This window comes from Coregonus clupeaformis, chromosome 13, assembly GCF_020615455.1.
Source record: "Coregonus clupeaformis isolate EN_2021a chromosome 13, ASM2061545v1, whole genome shotgun sequence".
Taxonomy (NCBI): domain Eukaryota; kingdom Metazoa; phylum Chordata; class Actinopteri; order Salmoniformes; family Salmonidae; genus Coregonus; species Coregonus clupeaformis.
The window spans coordinates 2,807,653-2,831,107 of record NC_059204.1 but is presented as its reverse complement, the minus strand read 5'-3'; the positions used below and the strand labels follow the sequence as shown (position 1 = coordinate 2,831,107).

General features: G+C 42.0%; 1 protein-coding gene and 1 non-coding gene across 2 annotated transcripts in view; one reads left to right on the top strand and one right to left on the bottom strand.

Annotated features, from left to right (window-relative positions):
- Nucleotides 1-23,455, bottom strand: part of LOC121580164 (rab effector Noc2-like) — a 129,249-nt gene that overhangs the window by 37,720 nt on the left and 68,074 nt on the right. Inside the window, exons 7-8 of the mRNA XM_045224597.1 lie at nucleotides 6,416-6,520; nucleotides 5,977-6,144 (exon numbers count right to left, since the gene is read on the bottom strand). Coding sequence (XP_045080532.1) covers nucleotides 5,977-6,144; nucleotides 6,416-6,520 — 273 coding nt within the window. The remainder of the gene's footprint in view (nucleotides 1-5,976; nucleotides 6,145-6,415; nucleotides 6,521-23,455) is intronic.
- trnaa-agc lies at nucleotides 5,579-5,659 on the top strand. Its single transcript has one exon. It is a non-coding gene; the product is annotated as a tRNA-Ala (tRNA).

Below are 23,455 nucleotides of genomic sequence, written 5' to 3'. Positions count from 1 at the left end.
ACCACTCTATTAAGCTTGAGTTTCTGTTGAGAGACACTCATGCGAGACAATGCCTCACCATAAGGTAAGGTAAGGTAAGGTAGACGGTAGACCAACAATCAATAATAAAGTGCACATTACTTGGCCTATGAATATGCATAGCTCTAGTAACAATTACAATTCGGGTCAAGGCTGTTTTTTAATCCACACAATTTCTGCAACTCACCTCTGTTAAGATTAAATTAACAGCCAATTGCAATATGCACACCACACAGCTCTAGTACAGTTGTTTTTATCAACAACTTTAATACAGCCAGTTGCTGGACAGGCCAGTGAGAGAACCACATCAGTGCTGGACCAAAATGCCAAGAGACACCAAGTGTGTTTTCCCGTCAAGCTCCCTGTCCCTCAAGTTTTTCTGTAAAGTTATTTCCCCGCATCCAATCATGACTGCCTGTCAAAGCAGAAGGAATTGCTTGACATTGTGAACTTCTGTGGAGAATGCCTGAACACAGCACTGCAGTCTGACTGTCTCCCTCGGTGGGCAGATAATTATTAATTTCCTCAGACATATTTTGAATGGAAACGCATAGTGGCTCATTTTAATATGTGCAGATTACTTTCTCGACTCGACTGTGTATCGCAACAACTGTATCTATTCCCAAAAAAATTTACATGACAATTGGGTGAAAGGCATCTTTTTGTTGTTTCTCAAGGGTAGAGATGGTACAGTATGAAGCAAATCAAGCAACATTGTTAATACATCCCAATAGGCCTATATGCTTATCCAATGTTAAGCTGAAACTACAATAGGCTTTTGCTGTTTTCATAATGCTTCCTAGAATAATCATTAGGTTGGAGTAACACATCATCGGTCCCTGGGCAAATCTCCAGCAGACTCTCTATAGCCAGTCCTCATCTCGTATTCAGGCCTTGTCTGGAGCTAATCAGAGGAGACTGGAGTGTTATTAATTATGTTTGCCAAATGACTGCCCCCACCCCCCTCACCCTCCCCCCACCGTTCAATCCCCCACCCCCACCCCCACCTTCTCCAACCCTTATTAGAAAATGGCAGTCGTTGCATCTGTCCCCATCCTTGGCAGAGGAGGTGTTTTGTATTCCTGACAGAGGTGTCATGTTAGCATTTCGCCACAGTGTAACTGACAGATCAGAGTCATTATCGGATATTTTGTAGGGGGGAGGCTACGTTCTGCAGACGCACATTTTGAAATGTTAAATCAATTATATCAAACTTGCGATGTAAGCGAGGTAATGACATCGTATATTGCAGGTTGATCATTGCTTTCATCGGAGACTGAGGCTATGTAAATAGTGCACTAGTTTTAATCGGGCCCATAGGGCTCTTGTCAAAAATAGTGCGCTATGTAGGGAACAGGGTGCCATTTGGGACACAGCCTGAGTGTCATATTCATGTTCAGTTGTTGCTGATACCGATGGCGAGGAATAGAGGGTGTTAATTACAAGTTTTTTTGTTATGTTGTGAAGAACGGTATCAGTTAGACTAGTGACACTCTTCAGTTGAACCTGTTGCTGGCCGAGGGAAAAGGTGAGAGTGGATGACTCATTTTACGCAGAGGACAGAAGGATCCTTAAAAGGGCGTTGAAATGCCAATCTCTCCGATAATCTTCAACTACAAGACCCAAACAAACTGCCTGTGATTGACCAATCTCATATAGAGTGCTTACATAAGGGGTGTGTAACCTCTGACCCGGTCTACAGCATGCCTCATGCAGAATGACAACATTTTGCTTCAGTTGAAGTCAACCAATAGAAAATGAGAACAATAATGTAACCCAAATACAGTAGCCTATAAAATGTACTGGCATACAGGTTTTGAGGAAGTATGAGTAGTATGAATAAAAACAAAGATGATGTTCTCTATCAGCCAGCGGCTCTGCATCACGGCCGGTAACTTGATTGTATTTACGTCAATGATTTCCTGAGTGGCTGTTGTGTAATTAACTGTAATTAATGACAAGAACAGAGTAAAATTGACTTGTGTACGGGACACTCCAGTTCATTTGGCCGTACAAGAACAGTTAGCGCTGATAGATAGTGTATTAAGGCCCTGGTACATACTGTACTGAGCTCTGCGAATGCTACCGATTTCACATAAATAGATTTATCATATATTGGAGCCTCTCGAATCTCTTGCAGACTTCAATGCTAGGTTTCTGTATCAGAGTCCCAGGTTCTCCTTAGATGGGCTCAATCGGTGCTAACTGACAGAGAGAGAAAAAAATGCCACTTCATCAAGCCTGTGTATGGCATCGTCTAATTGAGTAAGCGCATTCGAGGTAGACGCGATCACTAAACAGCGCTAAATAAGACATCTCATTAAACCAAGACGGAGGGGAATATGCACATTTCCTATTCTAATCAGGTTAACTGCAGGTAATGTTAGGGTAGCTCTTAAGGAAAACATCTAGGGGAGACTGTCAACATACATGTATGTTGTGTTAGAAAGGCGAGCGTACACAGGAACTGGCAGCGGTGCTTATGTAAACAATTCCTCTTCAGTGCCGACTCCCTCCGGTCATTCTTCATTCGGCAAACCTTTGCTGAAACACTGTGGCAGGTTTTCTGCATCAGAGTGAGGGATGACTCTCGAAAGAGTGCACAATGATGAAGTGTGATTATACAACCTCAGTGTAAAGAAAAAAGAAAAAGAAAGGAGGGGAAAAGAATAGCAGCAAACTTCTGAAATGTCAAGGTAGATTAGATAAATGTAGTGAGGGAGAGAGAGGAGGAGGAGGAGGAGTGAAGAATGGTTGGAAGCATAAGATTGGGGCGCATGGGGAAGTGGAAGGGTTATTCACAGAGACCGACAACAAGCAAGTTTCCCTCCTGCTATCAGGGAAATCAATGAAAGACTTACAGCCACTACTGTAAGAGCCTTATTGGTTATTTTCCCTCTCCTCGCTTCAATTTCCAGTTGAGCCGGCACACAGCTGCACACGGCTACCTTGGTAATGACAGAAAAAAAGGCGCTTGAAAGACTACATCAAAACAAAGCGATGTGAATGTAAAGGCCCAGGTTGTGCGTGGGCTCAAGGCGCCATTGAAGGAACGCACACAAAGCCAACCAACGTGATTTCATATTGGGTTGAGCGAAAAAACAGATTGAATTAAGAGATTGTTGCTTGGGGTGATGTTAGGATGACATTCTTCCCTTTTTACTCAGCACCATATGATGTCAATCATTCATTCTAGCGAGAACAGTAGTCTGGCCTTGGTTGCATCATCTCCAATGCTCGGAGGTAGAAATAAAGTGGTGAAAAAAGTACCATATAGAAAAAAGACTTACCATATAGCTCCTTTTGCACCGTCAGTGCTTTGGCTTCCAGTAAATATAACTAGAAACTACACAATGTCTGCTAAATGTCATCGTCGTTAAAAACTACTCAGGTCTAGAGCTGTATATCATGGTGAATAGCTTCAAACATACAGGTTGTGTCTAAAAGGGAGTCAAATAGACTGGATTGGAAGTGTGCTAGTGTCTCAAATAGAATAAAAAAATCACAAATCAATGCTAAAACCAAGATCTAATGGGAAATCTGGAGACAAAACTCCACTATAATAACACACTTCAACATCGGTTGAACATGCACACACATGAAACGGTGCTGCTACCTTATAAAGAAGGACTAATGAATAAGAGTCAAATGAAGAAACATTGGGAATGAGTAATCGCTCTGACTAATCCCTAAGTGGTTCGAAACAGGACAATGTTGAGTGAAAACAAATGAGTGAGTGGGGGAGTCCCGACGCCTTGCATAGGGCTAAACCCCATTATCTTCTGATTAATGACGGCCCGCTGCTCGCAGGCGACATAAATCAACGCCCGATAAATATAAATCAATTCTCTGGCTTCCCTGGAGGTAATCCATGCAGTGGCGCATTCAACATAGCCCGGGCTATCCTTGACGTCCACATTGTAAATAAATTACATCCATAATGTCAATAAATTACAGTGGCAGGTTATTAGGGGGAGAAGTAAAAACCAAAAAGAGAGACTCTGTGGACCATTATCCGCACAGTCTATCCCCAACTATTGGGCAGAGATGGATTTCCAGGTCCTTTTCCATTTAATGGTGCAGTGGGAGTCATTTTGCTAGTTGGCTAACAGCTTCTGGAGTAGATGCAAATGTTTTGTCATTTAGCAGACACTCTTATCCAGAGCGACAGTAGTGAGTGCATACACTTTCATCATACTGATCCCCCGTGAGAATCGAACCCAGAACCCTGGTGTTGCAAGCGCCATGCTCTACCAACTAAGCCAAACAGGACCCTGAATTCAAATGAAGTCATTATCCTGCAAAGTTAGGCGGCACGTTTATGGCACCGGACGGCGGTAGCTGGCGTTGGGGATACAGTACCGCTTAAGTTTAATGATATAAAAGTATACAGGAAAACAGCAGATAAAAGAGGAGTGTATGAAATGTGATAAATGGCTTTCTTTGTAGGGATGCATGAAGGCCAAGAGAAGTAAACATAAAAAAATAAGTCCCCAATTAAATGAAGGCTCCACGTTCTGCATGGTCATAGTCGGGAAAGACAAAGCTTTTTTATTTTTACTTTCAACAAATGTGTCAAGTGAGCACATGAAAGAGAGTTGTTATCTTTCAAATTGGCGAGACACCATCGCTGTGCAAATGAGGCCTAATTGGGCTTGAGTTGTGCCAGCGGGCGTTCTGCCTGTGGAGGGCAGGGGTAGCGGTTGGGGCATAAAGAAAACACGGGCACCCCATAATGGCATTACACCGCACCCACTGTCAGAAACCGAGAGAGCTAGGGGGGTCTTGTTGGAGCTAGAACACCTGAGGACCAGGTCTCCTTCCTGGGGTGGAGAACAGGAGCTTTGCTCAGTATTTACATTTTACATTTGTCAGGGGGCTAAGGGGGGTTCAGTTCTGTAAGCACTCGTGTTCAGGTTTCTTCCGGTCGGATGTAGGCCCGCTTGGGTGGTGAGCTACTCAGCACCATCGAAATCTAATGATGTTTATGAGCTCAGCGTCTTGGTGGGTGTGCACATATTGCTTCTGCATTTAGAGACATTGTTGGGAACGCAACATGGAAGGGAAAGCGCAAACAGGTGCCCTCTTGGCATCCGTTCTTGGCACCAACACCTGTTGCTCTGAGCTCACATCCCCTCAAGAGTCAATCTAGGCCGACTTGGCAGCCAAAGCGGTCAGAGCTCCTCATTTGCAATGCATTGCAACAGGCCAGACTTGTTAGGTACTGGGTCTAGTGCGTAGGGTTAGGCAACACATAGGGGTTGATTCGCTATCTAACCTCTGCCCTTATTGATTGGCCCTATGAGATTTGAAAGAATTGGATTGGTGAAAGCAGTGCAGTGTAAACAACACCTTGCCTAATATAAGGTGACGTGGATCCATACAGAATTCCCATATTGCTTAAATCTATCTGGTCCTGTCAAGTCCGCTGAAAGGAGTCAACAAGAACAGAGGGGAAGGCAGTGGTTCGAATCCAGGCTCTGTCGTAGCCGGCCGCGACCGGGAGACCCATGGGGCGGCGCACAATTGGCCCAGCGTCGTCCAGGGTAGGGGAGGGAATGGCCGGCAGGGATGTAGCTCAGTTGGTAGAGCATGGCGTTAGCAACGCCAGGGTTGTGGGTTCGATTCCCACGGGGGGCCAGTATGAAAATAAATTAAAATAAATGTATGCACTCACTAACTGTAAGTCGCTCTGGATAAGAGCGTCTGCTAAATGACTAAAATGTCAAATGTAAAATGATTAGAACCCACCCTGGGGATGGATACTATGGATGTAGTGATATAATATGGGACTTTTATCCAAGGTCACATTGAAAGTCACACCTATATGGTCAATGAAGGACGTAAATCCACAACCCTGACGTTGCCAGCACCATGCTCTGTCTAACCAACTGAGCCATTGGAGCCACATAGATAATGTTGAGTTCTGAGTTGAGATGTGCATATGGGTGTACTCACTGGGGGAGGGGAAGCTGTGGTCTGTGTCGTAGTCCTCAGGGGGGGCTGCTGGGGGGGTGGTGCTGTGGGGGGGCTCGCTGGCTAGGCTGGAGCGGCTCTCTGACAGCAGGCTGCCCTGTGGACCCCAGCCCAGCCTTGTGGGGGTCCCAATCCGCCCCCCACTGAACACTGTGGACAAACACACAGGGCCAAGGGGTTAAAAGCAAAGTCTGGAAGAGTTCCTATTGTTCAATTGTTTTGCTGTTCATTGTGATTCATATTGATTCTTCAAGAATAAAGCTGATCAATGGCTTATATACTAAGTACAAATGTCTTACCTCCATACTATCTCTAAATCAAAGGTTGTATTAATCCATTGTGTATATTTGTGTTGTCATATGCGTGGCAGGGTCAGTCTGTTGAAATTACAGAGAGAAGGTATACTTCCAGAGGGATGTACCTGAGTCAGTATGCTGCTTGCCCTCAGGGAGACCCTGGCTGGACACCTTGCTCTTCACGCTGCCCTCACTGTGGTCCGACTCACTGTCGCTGCCACTAGACACCACTGTAGACACACAGACAGACAACACAAGAGGGTACGTCAATAGGGGATTCTATCAAGACCACACTGTATGTATCACATAAAAACAACATAACACCTTAGCTCTTACACCAAGAGATCTGAACCTCTTGACGAGGTGACTCCCCTACAAAAAAATGTAAAAGGGGACAGCCCAGTGTCACCCTGACCACTCCATAATGGCATTAACGCGTTCATTATGAAGTTATGGGCGTTATCCATAATATATATTATATCACTGTATTGTAAAAAACATTGACAGTATGACAGTATTTTACGTTTTTGAATAATAAAGTTCTAAATTTGCTTTATGAGTAGTGTCATGACTCTCCTGGCTGAGGATCCAAGGCCTCAGATCAGCTTTTCAATGGCTGACGATCACCAGACCCCCGCTCACCCACAGGAGAGGGGGGCGGGGCTGGGACGGATTTGACACCTCACACCCTGTCATAAATTAGGGAGGAGGGGAATCTCCCTCTTGCTCTTCAGTATTGGTAAAGGAATGTCCCTTTGTCTCCAGAAGACTTTTGCCGCCATTACTTTTACGTCCAAAAAGTGAATACTGGAACAATGTATCAAATCAAATCAAATTTTCTTTGTCACATACAGATGTTATTGCGGGTGTAGCAAAATGCTTGTGCTTCTAGTTCCGACAGTGCAGTAATATCTAACAAGTAATATCTAACAATTTCACAACATATACCCAATACACACAAATTTTACATTACATTTTAGTCATTTAGCAGACGCTCTTATCCAGAGCGACTTACAGTTAGTGAGTGCATACATTATAAAAAAAAAAATGAAAATCATACTGGCCCCCCGTGGGAATCGAACCCACAACCCTGGCGTTGCAAACGCCATGCTCTACCAACTGAGCTACATCCCTGCCGGCCATTCCCTCCCCTACCCTGGACAACGCTGGGCCAAATTGTGCGCCGCCCCATGGGTCTCCCAGTCGCGGCCGGCTACGACAGAGCCTGGATTCGAACCAGGATCTCTAGTGGCCTTAGACCACTGCGCCACTCGGGATCTAGTAAGGAATGGAATTTAAGACTATATACATACAGTGGGGAGAACAAGTATTTGATACACTGCCGATTTTGCAGGTTTTCCTACTTACAAAGCATGTAGAGGTCTGTAATTTTTATCATAGGTACACTTCAACTGTGAGAGACGGAATCTAAAACAAAAATCCAGAAAATCACATTGTATGATTTTTAAGTAATTAATTTGCATTTTATTGCATGACATAAGTATTTGATCACCTACCAACCAGTAAGAATTCTGGCTCTCACAGACCTGTTAGTTTTTCTTTAAGAAGCCCTCCTGTTCTCCACTCATTACCTGTATTAACTGCACCTGTTTGAACTCGTTACCTGTATAAAAAGACACCTGTCCACACACTCAATCAAACAGACTCCAACCTCTCCACAATGGCCAAGACCAGAGAGCTGTGTAAGGACATCAGGGATAAAATTGTAGACCTGCACAAGGCTGGGATGGGCTACAGGACAATAGGCAAGCAGCTTGGTGAGAAGGCAACAACTGTTGGCGCAATTATTCGAAAATGGAAGAAGTTCAAGATGACGGTCAATTACCCTCGGTCTGGGGCTCCATGCAAGATCTCACCTTGTGGGGCATCAATGATCATGAGGAAGGTAAGGGATCAGCCCAGAACTAACTACTGTTTTGTTGACGTTGAGTGAGGTTATTTTCATGGCACCACACTCCCAGAGTCCTCACCCCCTCCCTGTAGGCTGTCTCGTCATTGTTGGTAATCAAACTTACTACTGTTGTGTCGTCTGCAAACTTGATGATTGAGTTGGAGGCGTGCTTGGCCACGCAGTCATGGGTGAACAGGGAGTACAGGAGGGGGCTTCGCACGCACCCTTGTGGGGCCCCAGTGTTGAGGATCAGCGAAGTGGAGATGTTGTTTCCTATCTTCACCACCTGGGCGGCCAGTCAGGAAGTTCAGCACCCAGTTGCACAGAGCGGGGTTCAGACCCAGGGCCTCAAGCTTAATGATGAGCTTGGAGGGGACTATGGTGTTGAATGCTGAGCTATAGTCAATTAACAGCATTCGTACATACAGTGAGGGAAAAAAGTATTTGATCCCCTGCTGATTTTGTACGTTTGCCCACTGACAAAGACATGATCAGTCTATAATTTTAATGGTAGGTTTATTTGAACAGTGAGAGACAGAATAGCAACAAAAAAATCCAGAAAAACGCATGTCAAAAATGTTATAAATTGATTTGCATTTTAATTAGGGAAATAAGTATTTGACCCCTCTGCAAAACATTACTTAGTACTTGGTGGCAAAACCCTTGATGGCAATCACAGAGGTCAGACGTTTCTTGTAGTTGGTCACCAGGTTTGCACACATCTCAGGAGGGATTTTGTTCCACTCCTCTTCTCCAAGTCATTAAGGTTTCGAGGCTGACGTTTGACAACTCGAACCTTCAGCTCCCTCCACAGATTTTCTATGGGATTAAGGTCTGGAGACTGGCTAGGCCACTCCAGGACCTTAATGTGTTTCTTCTTGAGACACTCCTTTGTTGCCTTGGCCGTGTGTTTTGGGTCATTGTCATGCTGGAATACCCATCCACGACCCATTTTCAATGCCCTGGCTGAGAGAAGGAGGTTCTCACCCAAGATTTGACGGTACATGGCCCCGTCCATCGTCCCTTTGATGCGGTGAAGTTGTCCTGTCCCCTTAGCAGAAAAACACTCCCAAAGCATAATGTTTCCACCTCCATGTTTGACGGTGGGGATGGTGTTCTTGGGGTCATAGGCAGCATTCCTCCTCCTCCAAACACGGCGAGTTGAGTTGATGCCAAAGAGCTCGATTTTGGTCTCATCTGACCACAACACTTTCACCCAGTTCTCCTCTGAATCATTCAGATGTTCATTGGCAAACTTCAGACGGCCCTGTATATGTGCTTTCTTGAGCAGGGGGACCTTGCGGGCGCTGCAGGATTTCAGTCCTTCATGGCGTAGTGTGTTACCAATTGTTTTCTTGGTGACTATGGTCCCAGCTGCCTTGAGATCATTGACAAGATCCTCCCGTGTAGTTCTGGGCTGATTTCTCACTGTTCTCATGATCATTGCAACTCCATGAGGTGAGATCTTGCATGGAGCCCCAGGCCGAGAGAGATTGACAGTTATTTTGTGTTTCTTCCATTTGCGAATAATCGCACCAACTGTTGTCACCTTCTCACCAAGCTGCTTGGCGATGGTCTTGTAGCCCATTCCAGGTCTACAATCTTGTTCCTGACATCCTTGGAGAGCTCTTTGGCCTTGGCCATGGTGGAGAGTTTGATTGTGGACAGGTGTCTTTTATACAGGTAACAAGCTGCGATTAGGAGCACTCCCTTTAAGAGTGTGCTCCTAATCTCAGCTCGTTAGCTGTATAAAAAGACACCTGGGAGCCAGAAATCTTTCTGATTGAGAGGGGGTCAAATACTTATTTCCCTCATTAAAATGCAAATCAATTTATAACATTTTTGACATGCGTTTTTGTGGATTTTTTTGTTGTTATTCTGTCTCTCACTGTTCAAATAAACCTACCATTAAAATTATAGACTGATCATTTCTTTGTCAGTGGGCAAACGTACAAAATCAGCAGGGGATCAAATACTTTTTTTCCTCACTGTAGGTTTTCCTCTTGTCCAGATGGGATAGGGCAGTGTGCAGTGTGATGGCGATTGCGTCATCTGTGGATCTATTGGGGTGGTAAGCAAATTGAAGTGGGTCTAGGGTGACAGATAAGGCAGAGGTGATATGATCCTTGACTAGTCTTTCAAAGCACTTCATGATGACAGAGGTGAGTGCTACGGGGCGATAGTCATTTAGTTCAGTTACCTTTGCTTTCTTGGGTACAGGAACAATGGTGGCCATCTTGAAGCATGTGTGAACAGCAGACTGGGAAAGGGAGAGATTGAATATGTCCGTAAACACACCAGCCAGCTGGTCTGCGCATGCTCTGAGGACACGGCTAGCGATGCCGTCTGGGCCGGCAGCCTTGCGGGGGTTAACATGCTTAAATGTCTTACTCACGTCGGCCACGGAGAAGGAGAGGCCACAGTCCTTGGTAGTGGGCCTCGTCGGTGGCACTGTGTTATCCTCAAAGCGGGCAAAGAAGGTGTTTAGCTTGTTTGGAAGGGAGACGTCGGTGTCGGCGACGTGGCTGGTTTTCCTTTTGTAGTCCGTGATTGTCTGTAGACCCTGCCACATACGTCTCGGGTCTGAGCCGTTGAATTGCGACTCCACTTTGTCTCTATACTGATGTTTTGCCAGTTTAATTGCTTTGCGGAGTGAGTAGCTACACTGTTTGTATTCTGCCATATTCCCAGTCACCTTGCCATGGTTAAATGCGGTAGGTCGCGCTTTCAGTTTTGCGCGAATGCTGCCATCTATCCACGGTTTCTGGTTAGTGTAGGTTTTAATAGTCACAGTTGGCACAACATCACCTATACATTTCCTGATAAACTCAGTTACAGTGTATTCGTCTAAATTATTTTCGCAAGCTACCCGGAACATATCCCAGTCCGCGTGATCAAAACAATCTTGAAGTGTGGATTCCGATTGGTCAGACCACCGTTGAATAGTCCTTAGCACGGGTACTTCCTGTTTGAGTTTCTGCCTATAGGAAGGGAGAAGCAAAATGGAGTCGTGGTCAGATTTGCCGAAAGGAGGGCGGGGGAGGGCCTTATAACCATCCCGGAAGTTTGAATAGCAATGGTCGAGGATTTTAGCAGCGCGAGTACAACAGTCGATATGTTGATAGAACTTCGGCAGCCGACTCTTCAAATTTGCTTTGTTAAAATCTCCGGCTACAATAAATGCAGCCTCAGGATATGTGGTTTCCAGTTTACATAAAGTCCAGTGAAGTTCTTTGAGGGCCGTCGTGGTATCGGCTTGAAGGGGGATATACAGGGCTGTGACTAAAACCGAATAAAATTATCTTGGGAGATAATACGGTCGGCATTTGATTGTGAGGTATTCTAGGTCGGGTGAACAGAAGGACTTGAGTTCCTGTATGTTACTACAATTACACCATGAGTCGTTATTCATGAAACACACACCTCCACCCTTCTGCTTCACGGAGAGATATTTATTTATGTCTGCGCGATCAACTGAGAACCCATCTGGCTGGACCGATTTCGACAGAATATCCCAAGAGAGCCATGTTTCCATGTGGAATGATGACAGTTGGTCTATGGAAAACTAATGTCTATTTTGTGATGTCATAAAAAATTGCATTAAAATGTTATAACGAAAATATTGTAATTTGGAAAGTATACATATTCTATCTGTCAAGTTTACATCCAAATGTTGTATAAGATATGATTAATGATGAGAGTATTTTTGTTAAGATAGGAATGTGATTTTAGTTTTCTAACAAGATCATAGTTTTCATATAAGCTTTGCACCAGTCAGTAGCCACACCCAAGTGAGCTCAGAGATCGTGTCAGTAAGTAGGAACGCCCCTTTCACCAAGAGTGCATTAAGGCTTGAAAGACAAATTCACATCAGACCAGAAAGACGTGAGACGGTGGTCTACATGTTTGAAAATGGTTGGAACGTTGAACCTCAACACGAGGTGAAGAAGATAAACTCACCAGACTAGACCTGAACATTGCCAGGCTGCAGCTGTGCGTGAAAAGTGGCTCAAACTCTGACTAACCACACGAGGTGGGAAGGAGAAAATCCCCTCTCAGACAATCACTGGTGCATCTGAGTATCTGTTCTGAGGAAACATTCCAATACAAGCCAGGACAACTAAGAAGAAGGACATTGTGACCTCTGCTGGACAATCAGAGCCTTACACCCACAGGACAATCAGAGCCTTACAAGTGAGCTGAGCGAAGACCCAGCCAAAACCTCCTTTCCAAGAGGGTTTGGGTCAACAGAGATAGACGACGAACAAAGACATCCACACGTAAATACATTCATGATTTCTTACTCCAAATGGGCAGTGGTTCGTGAGCAAAGTATTATGATTACTTTGAGGGTAGTTTCCAAATGTATCAACGATAAGTGTTGTGTCTCTCTCTCTCAACCCCTCCCTCTTTTGGTAACCAAGCAATCATGTTGTTGTTAGTCCGCTAGGGACTTTTTCTCATGTATTAAGTGTGTATGTTATTTTGTGTTATTATTTAGTTAGCTAGCAAATAAATAATTAAGCCAATTTGTGTAGTGCATAAGTAAAGCTGGGGTTTGTGCAGATCCAAGAAGTCTACGACCGTACAGAATGAGACTGATAAGAGGTAATGATTAATACGTTGATTGTTTTATACATTCGGGAGATGGTAACTCTATAAACAACTTCATGATTAATTTAATTGAGTAACAATTAAACATAGTTAGTTCATTCGATAAATAACAGTCATCATATTAATGAAAGTCACAACAGTAGTGCGTGACCCTATGGTGGCAACACATACATTCTAAATGATTTCAACGGATCTTTCTCCATTCTGATTGTTTTATACTGTTCAATTCAACCAAAAATAATTTTCTGCATTTTCATCAATTTCTGCATTTCCTGCACTCATTTTACATTTACATTTTAGTCATTTAGCAGACGCTCTTATCCAGAGCGACTTACATTTTTTTTTTTATACTGGCCCCCCATGGGAAACGAACCCACAACCCTGGCGTTGCAAACGCCATGCTCTATCAACTGAGCTACATCCCTGCCGGCCATTCCCTCCCCTACCCTGGACGACGCTGGGCCAATTGTGCGCCGCCCATGAGTCTCCCGGTCGCGGCCGGCGGCGACAGAGCCTGGATTCGAACCAGGATCTCTAGTGGCACAGTTAGCACTGCGATGCAGTGCCTTAGACCACTGCGCCACTCAGGAGTACCAAAGTGCCCACTATTATTTGAGATCATTTCCACACTGCCACGTAGGAATCATGGAATCATGGAAATAGAATGATTATTCTAATTCTCTAGTTAGAATATAATAGTGGGCACTTTGAAAACAGTGCTGTTTGACATGACAACGAATGAAAATGCCAGGGAGGAGTTATTGTGACAGGGTAGGAACCAAAGTGTTGATAAGTGTTTCCTGGGGGACCCTATAATCTTTGGCTACATTTAATGTTTTCTACTTCATGTAGCTAACATATTCTTGTGTCGTATATGAAGATTATGACTTTGTTAATGTTTTTAAGTTGAACCTGAAAGGATGTTTATTTAGCAGAAAGAGAGCCGGTTTTAGTGTGACACCCCGGATAGGACAGAGAAGTCTGTGTGTTGTAGACAGGGGATTGGACAGTAGAGGGAGCCACCCATATCTTGGGAAGATTATATATACTGGGTAAAAACGACGAAGAGGTTAGAGCGGCCATTGCAATCTGGGACGCCGTTCTCCGGGTGATCTTGACACCTGTAACCTCATGCTGAAATCTTGTGATATGAATACAACTTATGATCAAAGGTTCAGTATGAGCGGACTCCTTTGTTTATCAGCAATAATTGCCAGCATTTACTCGATACTACAAATGGCGTCACGAAAAGGGAGGGTCTGCATCTCTTCTTTGTTCCATTCAAGCGCCAAGCTAACTCGTTCTGAAGTCATGGCCAGATAAGGGTGAGTTTTTTCTCACCGCTTTGGGAGTTTGTTAGTTTGGATGCTATTTGGGGTGTGCACTGGAGAGATGTACCGTTAGGACCGATGTGTGTGGCTCGTGTTGCTTTATTGCTGAGAACTGGGGGTCTGGCTAATCATTATAAATTTATTTGCACTGGTAGACAGTGCAAAAGGGGGGAGAGTAGGCTTGGAATTTTAGAGCAATCGTTGGTAGTAAAAGGCAGATATAAAAAGGCAGATATACAAGGCAGATATTAAAGGCAGATATACGTATACAATTAGGGCATTGTGAATCTGGAAAGACCCCAGGGGGGCGACCTCTCGGGTGGGCCATAAATCCTGGTAACGCGTTAGGTGTTTTTAGGTCAGTCTGGGACTGGGGTTTTTGGAATATATTCTGTTGCATGTTACCGCTCAGCTGGTGGTTGACGAAGCATTTTGTTTGATGTAACCTCTCATAGGATATCCATTGAACTCACGGCAGCATAAAGTTAGTGGTAAAGGAAAAAGAATTTAGGCACAATGCAGGTTACATTGTTACATGCCACATGGTAGATACATGCTAAGGCTAAATGCTAATGCTAAATGCTAATTGTGTTGCATGCTAACGTGTGACCTTAGAGGGCCATTGCGATGGAATAAAGCCTCTTAAATTATGTTTGTGTGTGTAGAATTCAGGTTCTATGCGTTGTGAGCTCTGTTAAGTGTTATTGTTTGACTATAAGGGGTAAAAGAGAGGAGCTGTAGCAGAATGCTAACGTTCTGTTGTCTGGAAATCGTATCGTTGAATGTATTGCGCATGCGTTTAATTTTACGGCACTAAAACTACAACACGAGGGATTTTACTAAAACTACAACACGGGGGATTTTGGGTAAATCGGTCATACTTCTGTTACACTGCAAGGGGGGAAACAGACACAGACGAACGTAGAGATTTGAACACGAATGGAATGGTTGTTACGTCGGCTGTTGTTTGAAAATGAAACTATTTGTTGAGATCTATTGAATTTATAAATTAGATATATGTTGACGGATTAAAATAAATAAAATAAAATGACGGATTAAAATAAATAAAAATGTTATTGAGCTATTTATTCCTGAGTTAATTCTTAGAGCGAATGTGAGTGGAGGAATATTGAATGCTGGAAATAACTCAGTGAGTGTATAAACTCTAAATTCTTGTCTGTTTCTATGCTCTTTTGTCATATGAGAGGAAATAGGAACGATGGGACGAGAGAGAGAGAAAGAGAGGTGCTGACGTGTACATCACGTGACAGATTGTGACGCAACAGAGGATCGAGTAGGAAGGTTTTGGTGCTGTTCTGTTTACAAAATCTTCCCCTACAGGATGTTTGATGTTATGACAATTTCACAGAGGCTTGGCAAAATACTGATTCATTAAAAATTGCATTTAGGAGTTTCTGTGCATGAGGGGAATTGATTACAGTTCTGTTGGAAATCGAGTACTGACATTATTCTGTAAAATTAAGATAATTGGGTGCTTATAAAGCAAGGGGTTTATGGGTATTGTAGTGTTGTAGGATTGGAAGTCTTTATTTTTGGATTGCTCTGAAGTTGACTACTTGCATTTACTTTCCTGATGGGATGTGGTAAGATAGCCACTAATTGATAAATTGGTAAAATAGGATATAGAAATAAAAAAATGTTTTTGATTATTCTTAATTTTTTAATTGATTTTTTAAATTGATTTATTTTAATTAAAAAAAAATTTTTAGAATAAATTTTTTTATATAGAATTTTTTAATATTCATATTTTTGTTGATTGATTTAAAAAAAAAAAGTTTAGTGTTGTTTAGTTTATATTAATAATTAAAGGGGGGAAGCCATAGGCTATATAGTCTGAAATAAAATAATTCACAATAAAGGAATATAAAAGAGTTGGTACAATGGGAAAAAGATATCAGGACTATGAAGGTAATTACACCTGTTGGTATAGTACAAAATAGTCATTCTTTAACTAAAGTATTGCAAGGTTATCCGGCAAATGAAACAAAAGTTGGCCTGACATTGAACAAACCATAGCTAGTAGAGGGAATCTTAACCCTGACGTCATCAACATAATGAAAGTGCTTCTGTCAATTCATAAAGCAGAACAAAAGAAGGGAAAAAAGGGAACAACGTAAAGAAAAGAGACAGAGAACTGGGTGTTCTTAAGTTGCCCTTCATTCTCAAACAAAAACTGATAAAAGATTCCAGCGATAAGATAAACAAAGGTATAGAGAAAATTGTGAAACAAGGAAAGGCGACAGAAAAACTAATGGCAGAAGTTAGTACACCTTTCTCACATACGGATTCAGCAAAAAGACCCCCACCTTATGAGAAGGAAGTAGAGCTTAGGGATGTTTATCCTCAGCTTCCAGTGATCATCCAGGAGGGTGATTATTGCATCAGAGATGAAGATGAACGAATAATAGATAGAGGACAAGCAGAAACGACAATAAAAATGAATCCAAAACTCCAGAAGTAAGAAAAAACCGAGATGTCTGGAAACTAAGAGAAGAATGAGGTTCGGAAAGATGAAGATAAAGATGAAGATACAGAAGAGAAGAAAAAACTGCTGAGAAAAGGATCCCAAGAATTGGAGGAGAAGAATACATTGAGGCCAAGGAAAGGCCAATAGTAAGAAGATGATGGAAGATGATATTTCGAGGACAGAACAAAGAATATAACCTTTTGAAGAATACTGATATGTCAACAACAAGAAGGAACAGGACCAAGAAACTCTCAGAAAACTCAATCAAATACAACTGGTGGAGAAGAAGAAGGAGAAGAGAAGCTTTGGTTATGAAGAATCAGAGTGAACCAAATCAACAATCACTGCTACAGCTTCAACTGAACAAGGTCAAATGCAATTGTATCAGCCACCAATGGCGGTACCAGTTGTTATCCATATCCACAGCCAGTTTCTGGACAGACACAGAATTGGAGAGGAAGAGGACGAGAAGGCTTAGAAGGAGGAGGGAGATTTCAGCCACACTTCCAGCAACTTTCAGAAGTGTGTTATAATTGTGGACAGGTTGGTCACTTTACCTGTGATTGCAATGCGTCAGGAGGAAACAACAGAGGAAATTTCTGAGGAAGATAAAGGAGCAAGTGAAGATCACCTGTTCTCCAGGTGAACCCTTAAGGGAGCAAGGATTCTAGAGTGCCTAGAAGATCCGAAGGGGGGTGTCAGCTGATAGCACCGATTAGGGAGAAGAAGAAAAGTATCTAACAATTGAAGTGAAAACAAAGGACTATGAGAAGTGATGGTGAATAGAGGAAAAGCTTTTATCTGTGTTGAGCCTAAAGAGGCTAAACATCTCACTATGTAAAATTAACTAATTAGGTTAGGATTTGAGGGAGTAAAACAGTTGATTACTCTTAAGGAACCAATTGAGCTCTGCTATAAAAATCAAAGAGAAATTAAAATAGACATACTAATATTAGAACATATACCTATTGCATTGTTGGGAAGAGATGCATTGTGTAAATTGAACTGTACAATAAGATGTACACTAAACGGCTGTCTGGTAGAAGATTTTTAAAAAGTAGGGTTTTTGGGAATCATATTTGCTTTAAAAGATAATATCATAGGAAGGATGATAATCTATTAGACTGCCTATTAGACAATCTGTCTGAAAAATAAAGTTAAAAGGGGTGACTGTTATTCTTGGTTACATTCCTACACCAAGAGGGGAAAGAAATTTCAAACTAGGCTAAAAGGTGTTTGATCGTTTGCCAAGTCTGTGTGTAAAGAAGTCAGAAGCAGGTGGGGACTTCCCAATCACATATTCTAAAAATTTGGTGGTAAAGGATTTTGTGAATAAATCAGTGGAAAAAGGTTTTTAAAAGTTAGGAGAAAAGATTAGATTAAAAAAGTTAGGAGAATTAGGGTTGAAGGAACTCTAAGACAGTAAGCTAAGTTTCAAAGTTAGATAAAAATACAAGTAATAGTAAGAGAGAGAGAACAGTGGTGAAGGACATTTTAGAGTTTAGTGGGAAGATAGATATGGTAGGAGTTTAGATCTGTTAGGAGCAGATGCATTGAGAAAGTATGTGTTGCTGAATGATAAGAGAAGATTGAGGGTGATTGAGTATCTATATTTACAATTCCCAGCAGGAAGATCAAGGTAATTGTGGGTGTATTTTTATAATCAAAAGTTTGAAAGTGAGGGTTTAGAGTAGGAAGAGAGAGTGAATGTAGTGACACTAGTGGTGATAGATGGAAGTACAAGTAAAGAGTTCAAAGCTTTGGGGAAACTAGATGAAGTAACAATAAGGACATCAACACTTCAGTATATTAAAACAACAGTGAGAAGCAATCTAACTCTTTCAACATTGATAGTTATTAAAGCCATAAATATATCGCATTTGATTATAAGGGAACCAATAGCTCCAGCACCAATTTTAGGGGGAAAAAGACTGTTATTAGGGTTAGGATGGGGACGTTCCTCCCACATGGAGAGATAATTATGGAGAAGAAGTATTGTTATCAGGACCAGAAGTAGAAGTTGTTGCACCTAGTCAAAGGAAGTATATTTTGTACAACGATATGAAGTGGAAGAGGGTTATGAGTGATTGTTCACTTATTTTGCGTAATGTTACAGAGAAAGATCAGGGAGAATATATGTGTACTTATCTAGTGCAAGCATTAAAATTTGTTCCGGTTAAGAATTATTGGTTAAAAGGCTATGTAATTCGTAAAGTGACGCTTATAATGGAAGAGTTGAAGTCTGTTGAAGCTTCCACAGTCACCGAAGGAGTTCAGGAGAAGTATATTACAGTAGCCACTCCAACAGTAAATAATACACAGAGGATATCGGTAGCTTTCCCACTAGAAGTAGTTAAGGGTGTTAATACATCAACTAAATCAACTACTTTAATGGTAACTTTGAAAGGGATTAATGGTACGACGGCAATAACAAATGTAGGAAGTATGACACAGACACAAACAACAACTTTTCTGAAATGATACGGATGGAGAGTGCTGTCAATGGTAGTAAGGATAGGGTTAAAATAGGAGAGCAGATAGTGGTAGAGAACAATATAGATTCATCTGAAATAGTGAAGGATACTATCATGGAGGTACAGGATGAGTTCTTTGATTTTAATGACAGACAAGGAGAGGTATCTGATCAGTACCGCTCGTTAGGGAAGAGAGAAACTAAATGGAAGGCATATGGGTTTGATTCTTCTGTTGTGAAAATTAAAGATGGATGGGCAGGTAGGAATCTTTGGTTCCAGCAGCTAGCTCATTCTGTAAGATCAGTGAGGAATCTTGAGGGTCCATGTCTGTTGAGAATTCCAGCACCAGAGACGTGGGTTTCCATTTTAGAGACGGTCGCTCAGCCTCTATCAAGTATGTGTCAATCTTATGCTTTGTCATGGCTATTGTATCAGCAACAATCAGTAACAGATAAAATAATGTCGTTGTCAAAACATTTGTTTAAGCCTAGGTTTAAGTGTTCTTGGTTAAATGAATTACCCTATGTGAATTTGTTAGATGGGAAGGACAATCAGGTAACAGTGAACCCTGAAGCATTGGAGGTGAAACCAGTGAGGGCTAAAAGTTGTTTTTGTTCTAATAAAACATATGATGTAAGGGGTATGTTTATGGGAATATCAGATTGTGATGATTATATGATGACTTTGGGTAAGCATGACCTTAAGGGTAGTAATGAGAAATATAATGTTACTTTTTATGTTCCAGGTAGAAAGAACAGCAGGACTTTGATGGTGAAAGATTAGCTTTTGCCTGACAATGTGACTATTGGGAATTTTAGAGATATTTGGAGGGTTTGTGGTGATAAAGCGTATATATTCTTACCCTATGGATGGACAGGATGTTGTTACATGTCAACGTTGAAGCTTCCATATGAGGTTTCTACCATTAAAAGAGGGGTAGCACCGGACACAGATAAATCTGAATCTAGGTTTGGAAATAGGGTGAAAAGGGACATGGCGACATTTCATAGTCTTGAAGCCTATCATTGGAGGATAAGTCTAAGAGAGAAGGGGGGATTTTTCCATGGTATGGTATAACATTTTTGGCAGTCATATTGATAATATTAGTTATACTTTGATTCCAGATAGTTATAGATGCATTGAAATATATAAGGGATGCGTTTGGTAGATCTGAAGGAGCGGGATGGTCAGCTAAGACTTGGTTGCAAGATCAGTTAGGTCCAGTGGGAGCAGTGATGGTTTACGATTTAATAGCAGTTTTGATAGCACTGTGTGTGATGTTTGTAATTTGTTACTGACCTTTGAGAAAGCTATGATATTGAGATAGGTTGGAGTTGTGATGCCTGGAGACAACACTCAGATGCCGTTGTTGACTGTTCCTGATCTGGATGAAGAGGGACAAGTGGGACTGGATGGAGTATTGATGGATAAATATCCTTTTTGATTATTTGATCATTTTTCAAAAAAAAAATTCAATATTAGTGTGATTTTAGTATGATGTTATGAATCAAAGGGGGGAAATAGGATAATGTGATTCATACATCATTTATATATAATTTTTATATTCTTAGTTGATATTGATGTTTAATTTGAAAGTGTTGTTTTGCAAAAGATACTGTTTGGTCTTTTCTTCCAGAAGCATTTGGGGGAATATGTAGAGATTGAAATACTCAAACAAGGACAATATGAAAGGAGAATGACTGGAGGAGATGGAACAAGGAAGGTGTGGAAATGTTCCGATTCCATCATCAACGATGCATTGGAAGAGGAGACTACGGGGGAGATGAAGTGTAGTGGACTACATTCCAGTGTCTGCAATGAAAAATAGACATATTTGCATGTGTAATACATAATTTGTGTCATATTCTTAGGTATTAATTTTGGTAGAATGATATTTGATGTTATTGGATACAGGTGGGGATCTTAGATGTTTTTGTTTATTTCGGGAATGATTAGGGACAGGGAGTCTAGGCAGGGATAGAGATCCACTGTAGGGTTCGATGGGTCGACCAGCCTGAGAGTGGACATTTTGGATAGTATTTTGTTTGCAGGGGCTTACATGTGTATTTAATTGCATCATAGTTTCAAATGCATTGATAAAGATTTATGAATTCATCGGGAGTACCTAGGTGGTTGCTTGGGGCAGAGGGACCGTGAGATAATTTTACTGTCTTGATTGATGGATGGATATTTGGAACGAAGGTTGCCAGACAGTTTTTCTCTCTCACACTCCATAAAGATTTGTTCATATTTCATAGTAATGTATTCACACTTCATAAAGATTTGTTCATATTTCATAGAAAGGTATTTACACTCCAGAGGGAAATGGTTTTGGTTTATTGTTAAAGATACTCAATAAGATAAATTGTTACTTGTCATAATCCTATTCTGTTTGTTTTCGAGACTTTTTAGTCTCGAAGGGGGGAATGTCGTATATGAAGATTATGACTTTGTTAATGTTTTTAAGTGGAACCTGAAAGGATGTTTATTTAGCAGAAAGAGAGCCGGTTTTAGTGTGACACCCCGGATAGGACAGAGAAGTCTGTGTGTTGTAGACAGGGGATTGGACAGTAGAGGGAGCCACCCATATCTTGGGAAGATTATATATACTGGGTAAAAACGACGAAGAGGTTAGAGCGGCCATTGCAATCTGGGACGCCGTTCTCCGGGTGATCTTGACACCTGTAACCTCATGCTGAAATCTTGTGATATGAATAAAACGTATGATCAAAGGTTCAGTATGAGCGGACTCCTTTGTTTATCAGCAATAATTGCCAGCATTTACTCGATACTACACTTGCTTTGCATATTCTTCTTTGATTTAGAAGATACTGTTGCACAAACAACATGCCAATTTAGGTCTACACCATCACTGGTATTATCAGGCTGTATAGCTAATTACGTTTGCTCTGACTCAGTACATGTATAAGCTAGCTATCGATTAGCATTAGCGGCTAACAAGATTTAGGCCCAACTTGCTAAGAAAAGACAAACTAGCTGTTTGCAGATGTAAGAAACACAAACTTATAATGTAATTATATAACGCTAGTGGATATATATTAAGAAGCAAAGTTAAAACACCATCGTTGTCATCAACATTGTTGCATGTGCTGCATTGACCATGCACACTGAACGCAAGTGTCTGTGTGGAAAGCGGCATGGAGAGAAAGAGAGCGCAGAAAGAGATGACTCAAGTGGTCCTCTGTAGCTCAGCTGGTAGAGCACGGCGCTTGTAACGCCAAGGTAGTGGGTTCGATCCCCGGGACCACCCATACACAAAAAAAAAAAAAAAAAAAATGTATGCACGCATGACTGTAAGTCGCTTTGGATAAAAGCGTCTGCTAAATGGCATATTATTTATTATTATTATTAAGTAGCGAAGTAAACTATAAAAACTGACTTTACACACAGCGTATCACATTTAACAAACCAACCATTCAAATACCGTTATATAAGGTAAAGTAAAATCCCAAACCGGTCCATGCATCCCAAACCGGTCCATGCATCAATACCGGTATATCGTAAAATATGGTATACCGCCCAGCCCTAGTTATCCAACTGCAGTTGCCTCTGTATGACCTGAAGAGGGGTTCCAGTTATCATGCAAATATAATCATATACGATTATCATAGCACAAAGACAAGCTCTCGCTCTGCTGGGACCTTCCATTTGTCAAGTTCATACTGGTTTAAACAGCCACATCGTGCTAGCTGCAGTATCGTAAACGAGACATGGCAGCCAGAGAGAGAAACTGAATCTGATTCAACCGTAAACCGATGGCTTCAGAGAGCAAGTTGCAAAATCCCTTGCGCTCCGGGGTCTGCTGGGGCAATTTAGGAGGCAGGCACGGGTGTCAGGCCACCTAACCAAGTCTGCGCCGCTCTGGCCCTCACCATTGCATCACCACACACTGGCCCCCATCAGTGGCCTGAGGCCAGGCTGCACTTTTTTTTTATGAAGGCAAGATAAATAAAAAAAGACGGGAAGACCGGCGCGGGTCTGCCTTCAAATTTTCCGCAGCCCATCTGCCGTGGTTTCAATCAGGCAGGAAATGCAGGGACTGAGTGTGCTTGCTCTCTCTCTCACGCATTCATATTGACTTGCATATACACAGGTGCACACACAAACCCACGCTGTCATACACATCTGTAATACGCATGCACTTACTGTACACACCCCCTCTCTCTCTTTCAATCCTTTCTCATGCGCCCTGTCAAATACCACCCAGCTCTTCAATCTGGCCTGATGAATACGGCCAAGGGAGCAGAAACTTCTTTCTCATTGCTGACTCACAGCGATTCCCACCCGCACCAGCCCAGAAGAGGAGAATATGACTGCGCATTTGG